At 34.5% G+C, this 6718-nt stretch overlaps 2 protein-coding genes across 6 annotated transcripts in view; one reads left to right on the top strand and one right to left on the bottom strand.

The window, feature by feature from the left end:
* Positions 1–6718, top strand: part of LOC108746873 (serine/threonine-protein kinase tousled-like 2) — a 66687-nt gene that overhangs the window by 59622 nt on the left and 347 nt on the right. For 2 of the 3 annotated variants that reach the window (XR_001939198.1, XR_001939201.1), the window contains one exon: positions 47–3423. The gene's annotated coding sequence lies outside the window, so the exon portion shown is untranslated. Of the gene's footprint in view, positions 1–46; positions 3424–6718 lie in introns of those variants that run through there. The other variant, XR_001939199.1, reaches the window with a different exon arrangement.
* LOC108746872 (DNA topoisomerase 2) overlaps positions 3365–6718 on the bottom strand; it is a 14569-nt gene continuing 11215 nt past the window's right edge. For 2 of the 3 annotated variants that reach the window (XM_018483917.1, XM_018483919.1), the window contains 7 exons: positions 5675–5804; positions 5449–5589; positions 5254–5338; positions 5099–5178; positions 4886–5014; positions 4691–4809; positions 4477–4605 (listed from right to left, as the gene is read on the bottom strand). In XM_018483917.1, coding sequence (XP_018339419.1) covers positions 4477–4605; positions 4691–4809; positions 4886–5014; positions 5099–5178; positions 5254–5338; positions 5449–5589; positions 5675–5804 — 813 coding nt within the window. Of the gene's footprint in view, positions 4606–4690; positions 4810–4885; positions 5015–5098; positions 5179–5253; positions 5339–5448; positions 5590–5674; positions 5805–6718 lie in introns of all 3 variants that reach the window. The other variant, XM_018483918.1, reaches the window with a different exon arrangement.

The raw sequence follows: 6718 nt of genomic DNA on the forward strand, positions 1-6718 counted from the left end.
TACATCTACCACCGCCATCACCACACCATCACAACTATACTTACAGGATCGACTACATAGGACATTGCAAGAGAGATGCGAGACTGGTCACCCGCAAGTCCAGGAGCTTGCGTCTTTCTACAAGCCACGCCACATTATTCAGCATGACAAGAAACAATGTTGTGTTCGTAAATATTCAATTGTATTATCGTTCCTTGTATCAAACAGTGCGATGACTTGATAATAGTGTTTAAAAGAAACAAGAGAGCGAGAGAGAACGAACGAGCGTGCGAACGAGAAAATAACATGTGATAAGTCATTACGAGATAAAAGTGACGTCTAGAATAAGAGGGGAGGGGGGAAATAGAGCATGTATGAAAGAGAGAAAGAAAGCGCAAGAGCGTAAAACGAGAAAATAAAGTAAAATGAATTTTTTTTTCGATGGAAGCAAAATAAAGTTGATGAGATAAAGGAAGCAACGAAGAATAGGAGAAAAAAGTAGGAAGAAGTCGAGAAAAGCAATCGGAGCAATCGCTTTCACGGAGATGACGTTTCTCTCTCCCGGCGTTTTAGTGTGCGTGAGCGAACGATAGAGGATTGTTAAAATTAGTGTGAGTGTATATATTTATACTATATATATAAATATATATATATATGGTGTAAAAAGAACGACGACGACGACAAGCATTGACAGTGGGAAGACAACTGTGGTGGCTCTATCCTCGCATGACCTCCGGCGCCGGTACCGGCATTCCATGAATGCTCGGCCTGTGCATCATGTTACTTTATTCGAATATTAACATTATTACCTGTATCATGACTAATAACGGTTAACATACACGCGCATCCACGCCCACATACGAAAACACATACACGACACGAGTACACGAAGGAGATTTGATTGGTTGTTCCTATTCTGAGACGAGAGTGGGCTTTATCTATAATGCCGGAACGATAGTCCGATAGAGAGCGAAGTGAGAATCGCATAGAGAAAACGAGAGTGTGTGTGTGAGAAAGAGAGAGAGAGAGTCGCGATGTGCTCCCAAAGTGAATAAAAAAAAAGCATCGTAGTCCACCACTTATCATCACCACTTGTAAAACCCGTTCTCACGCGTGTATAGTTTAAAACCCCATATCGATTCGCTATAACGAAGTCACGCATTACGTTTTTCCTCCTTCACTCTTCCTCCTTTTTTCTTCTCTCCTCTCTTTTCTCCCTATTTTCTCTAAAATTAGAGAGATAGAGAAAAAGAGAGCGAGAGAAAGCGCGGATCCAAATGTGTGTGTACAGAGCAAGTTTAAAGAAACGGTTAAATGATTTATAATTAATTAATCGGACGAGAAATACGGGAAAAATATGACGAGGATAAGGAAAAACGAGCAAATCTTTAAGCTAAGAAAGCCCGTGAAATGCTATACCGACCCAATCATTATTTCTTTACTCGTAATTTGTTTTATATATGTACGTTATATATAGATAATTATGAAATAGAAAACTAAGTTATTTTATCAAGTGCCCTTGCTTTGTATTATAGTCGCGTCCGTCGGCGAGCCGTAGCTTCTGGGAGTAAAAGAAAGAGAGAGAAAGAGAGAATGAAGAGAGAATGTGTTGAGAGCGAAAGTGAGATTAAAGCGAACGAGTGCGTGTGTTGTTAAAATATTGCGTCAGTTATTGGTACAATGTGGGCACCGGGGTATTGATGACATTTCAATACCATCAATGTGATTGGCAGAAGTGTGGTGAGAGAGGAGAATACATTACAAGTCTGAACAGAGTCTACTACTTAGATCCGTCGCTTCAATTTTGACAAAAAAAAAAAAAGAATATCAACCGTTCCTGCATCCCACATCCCATTTTTTCGCGAAAAAACGCAGTGCGCTCTTTTTTCATTTTACAAGCGCGACGTCGCATTAATCGTGCTCTTTGACGCCCTATGATGTAACATGATTCCAAAGGGATATCCGCGTTGCAATTCGACATAGTTTTCCTCTACGACGTGGATTTCCGAAATTCTTTTCGCTGACAGGAAAGAGAAGGGAGGGAGGGAGGAAGTATTAACGCGACTAATAAAATGCAAAAAATTGTTATCTGCATTGTTTCTCTTCGTTATATCATTTTCGCGCGATGAACCTAGATTGAGTAGAGCTTATCTCTAAAAGTTTACTGCAGCCGGCCTTCAAAAAAATTATTCGAAGGTGTAATTTGCCAAGCGTTTAACGCCTTCGAGATCTCTCGTGGTGAATGATGAACATTTACGCGAGAATACATAGGGTTCGTATACTTTGCGACAGGAAGGATATTTTACATTTATACATATCTATGGAATTCTCTGTGAACGTAATCGGTGAATGCAATCACGTGCATGTAAAATAGAAACGGAAAAATTAAAAAAAAAAAAGGATTTTATCGAAAACTTTTCACTGAGCAAAAATAGAAAGGAAAATACCTTCCCATCGACTATAAGGTATTGCCATCATCTACATACTACTATAATATCCGTAATACTAAATACTTTTTTCTTTTCCAATCGTCCCTGCATGTCGGCATATAGTCACGATCTTCCTCATGATAAAAAAAAAAGAATGAAAAGGAAAGAAACAGGAATTGCGTCGAGGGCGGTGTATGAAAACGTTATAGCAATAAATTTTACGTATTTGTGTATAATTTAAAATTAGTAAACTTATTAATTAAATATAAATCACACGCATCTCTCACGGTATGCATGATATCCCCGCTGTTTTTCGTTTCTCTTCCGTCACTTTCGTTTTTGGCGAACGATGTTGAACAATGAATTGCCGAATGTCTCAAAAGTTAGAACATTTTATTTATATATTTATATATACGTATTTAGTATGTGTGAATTATATAAAAATGAAAATCGCCAAGGTTACACGAAGTATTGATTAGGCTGAGAACGCGCGCGTTTTGGGCCGAGGGCTAATCGACTGGTCTCTGTATTGAGATATTCATTTAATAGCAGGTGTAAAATCGTTGCGCTAATTACAACCACAATAATTCTTTTTATCTTATCCTACGAGTGAACAAGTTATGCGTACACAGAACTAGTATAATTGTAGTCGGAGAAGTGAAATTCAATGAACACCAAATATGCCTCGAAGTTAATTAATTTCTTCGAATTCGTATATGGAAAGTAAAATAAAAACATTTATATATGAGAGAAGAGAGAGAGGAGGATAAGCACGTAAATTGTGAGGGGAATCGATCAGTTTTTGATTCGCATTAACTTTTAGCTCCGGCTCTTTTTTTCTAATTCTAGTTACAATCGTGACTCTCTCAACTATTCGATCACGTCTTGACTCTCGCTCAACAGTTCAAAATCTACAAATTGTTACCTATGAGACACGAGCATGAAGTAAATTTACTTTCTACGCGTGGTCAGTATAAAGTTAAAACGTCCGACAGCTTTGCTTAATCGATATTGAGCGCCGCATAATTCTAAGATCCGTTCTATGTATATATGTATAATAGTTAGTTACCGCTGTATAATTTCTTTTAGTCTTTAGATAACCTGAAAAAAATCCATATTGTGACGTATGTAAAAATATATTTAAAAATTGTATATATTTCATATTTTATTTCATTTTCTACGTTTATTTTCCGGAATCGACATGTTTCTCTTTCTCTCTCTCTCTCTCTCTCTCTCTCTCTCTCTCTTCTATTTCTCTTTCCTTCAGTTTTATCGAATCATATACAAATAAAATTTTGACGAGGAGAGTAATAACGATTGTGCGCTGGAGAAGTGTTCCCTCGTTTTGCGCGGTACTAATTAATCTATCTAGCATAGATAGCATTATTCTATCTAGCATAGAGGCGACGCTGGACATTTTTTTTGCAAGATAGAAGCGTACCACGTATTCTCCTCGAGCTTTTAAAAAATAAAACACGAACACGTGAAAATTCGATATCACAATATAACACAATATACAGTCTGCACTAAAAGAATTTTTTTTCCGAGGAGACTTCGATCATACGATGAAATTTACGTGAGTATTCTGAGCACACTCAGGGTACATTCTGCAGCACTGTCTACAGCGTTTTAATTTCACGAAATTCCATTCATTCGCAACATTTTATGCGTACTTATACTCAAAGAGTAAAATTATGTACAACATTGTATGGAGCATTTCAGGAAGAATGTGCCAGAGGTCGAGCAACTGTGTTGCTCAAGTAAATCTTCGAATGTTACTCAAGAAAAGCAGAAATACAAATTTTTATTCCAAATTATTTCTGCCCTCAAAATTATTCTTAGAACATATTCCACATTCTGGCAGATCCTGTTCGAAGTACCCCTCATAAAATTATTACTAATTTCACGACCAACAATCAGCGGGGACGAAATCTCTGAAAATTCTCCAAATAAACTTATGTGCAACATCTCTTCATGACGATTTGTGAGTTTCGTCTTGTCTCGTGTTGTCCGATCCACACTCTAAACTACTCCAGTCAACTACGTCTCGCATTTTTCAGGGTGATGTTCAATCGGAGTCGTCGCTGTCATCTGATTTTAGTGCGTAAGATACTGGCTTCCGAGCTCTACCGGTTCGGGGCGGCGAATCATCAGATACCTTTTCTTCATCTGATTCTGATACCTTCTTTTTCTTCTTCTGTAAATGAAAATTAAATCAACAAAAAATGTTTACGATACTATCCTAATTATTATATTGAATATATTGAAAATGTCGCGCTTACTCGTTGTTTAGTGGTAAATAACTCATCTGTGTCAGAATCCTCGGACGATTTCAGTTTTTTCTTCAACTGTCTCTTCACTCCTTTGTTACCACCGTTCTCAGTCTTTTTCTTAGAACGTGCTGTAAATATAAGAGATGAACAGTGATTACAAAATAACTTTTATTTAGCTGTATGATTCAGATAATCATTTATTACCCTTCTTAGGTGACGCAAATTTTATAGGCGAATCTTCTCCGGATGAGGATATTAAAGGTTTTTTCTCAGGTAAAGATTGCTTCTCAGGAGAATTACCGACTAACGAATCAAAAAGTTCTTCTGAAGTCGCTATGCAGAAATAAATAAATATCTAATATTTTCTAAGGTCTATAAACACATTGTTTAATTTAAATATATATTATGTTTGCTTACGTGCTGATTGTGGTTTCTTGTTCGGTTTAATATTGTCGTCGGAATCACTCAGCGTTATAAGGGAGGTTTTCTTCTTGGATCTAAACAAAATACGCGATGTGTGTGGAGAAATAACTTTGAAGCAAATCAATATGATATATAACAATTATACTTACGTTTGTTCCGAATCAGAAGACTGATTGAATAATTCTTGAACACTTTCATTCGAATCATCGCTGTCAAAATTATAATTCTTCTTGGCTATTGTTTAAACAAAGAAATAAAGAATAAAAGATTTTCGGAAAAACAAAACATAATATAATCTATTTTAATAAATTTTTGACTCAAAAGGAAAATGAAGAGACTGATACCTGTGGCTCTACGAGACGATCGTGGTTGTGGAAGTGGCGAAATACTACCGAAATCGATGTCCTCGCTTTCATCTGAATCGTTATCCTTCTTTTTGGCTCCTTTCTTGAGTGGTTTAAATTGTAACGTTGTTTGTTTTAATCCTGTTTGCAAGAGTAAAAAAGTTTATCATTAAAATATTCGCTGTAATACCCGCTATATGTCATTTATGAATTAAAGTTTGTGTACCTTTCTTTGCAGGTTTCTTTTCCATTTTTTCAGGAGAATTTCCAAGTCTTTGTTCGAGGGATTTAGTATTAGAATCGACCAGCGTATCAAACTCGTCTTTCTCCTCCATAGAAGTTTGCTCTTTCTTTACCTGAAAAATTATCAAAATTTTAATGATATAATGATGATATGGGTGTATAAATAAGACAGCAATAAATGAATGTAAGATAAAAATAATGATAAAAAAAGAACAAATATATTTTTTAAAAGTGCAATTATAAAAAAATTACGAATAGTGGATAGTAAAAAGAATGTAAACGTTTCGTACTGTTTTCATCAATTCACGAATTAAAAATTAAAAACATACAAATATATTAATAAAAAATATAAATACAGACACATTTAATAATCTATAAAAATCAGACATAAATTAGATTTCCCTATAAAAATAAATGAAGCTAACAAAGAAGATGTATCAAACGCTAATTGTAATTATATATATAACAAAAAAAAATAATTAAAATAAATAAAAATAATTAACCCTGTTATATATATGCTTAATAGTTTTGATATGACTTCTTTATGACCTTTATTTATTCTTATACGGAAACCTATTCATATAGATAATGTTAAATATGCTCTTATTTATATTTTTCTATTAATATATTTGTACTTTAAATTTTACTGACAAATTTGCGAGTATTAAATTATTCTTCGATTTTTTTAACGCATAATTTACAATTCGTCAATTTTTTATGAATAAACTTTTAATATTTTTGCGCATGCTTTCTCTTTAGCCATTGATTTACATTTATTGCTTTGCATGTAATAAACTTCTTTATACAGGGTTTTTTCTCGGATTAAAAACCGCCAAACTTAAAATATGAATTTAGGACCTCAAAACAAACAAAAATTTTTATCTGGACGTAAACGCTCGCAAGAAATATTTACTTCTGAAGTTACAGAACTGTAGGAATGAATAATGTTGAAATAAGGTCTATCCTCTTTATTATTTTACAATCAAAATTTAATCATTAATTTTTTTTTTTTTTTTTTTTTTTTTTT

This window comes from Trachymyrmex septentrionalis, unplaced genomic scaffold (assembly GCF_001594115.1).
Source record: "Trachymyrmex septentrionalis isolate Tsep2-gDNA-1 unplaced genomic scaffold, Tsep1.0 scaffold19, whole genome shotgun sequence".
In the NCBI taxonomy this organism is placed as follows: Eukaryota; Metazoa; Arthropoda; class Insecta; order Hymenoptera; family Formicidae; genus Trachymyrmex; species Trachymyrmex septentrionalis.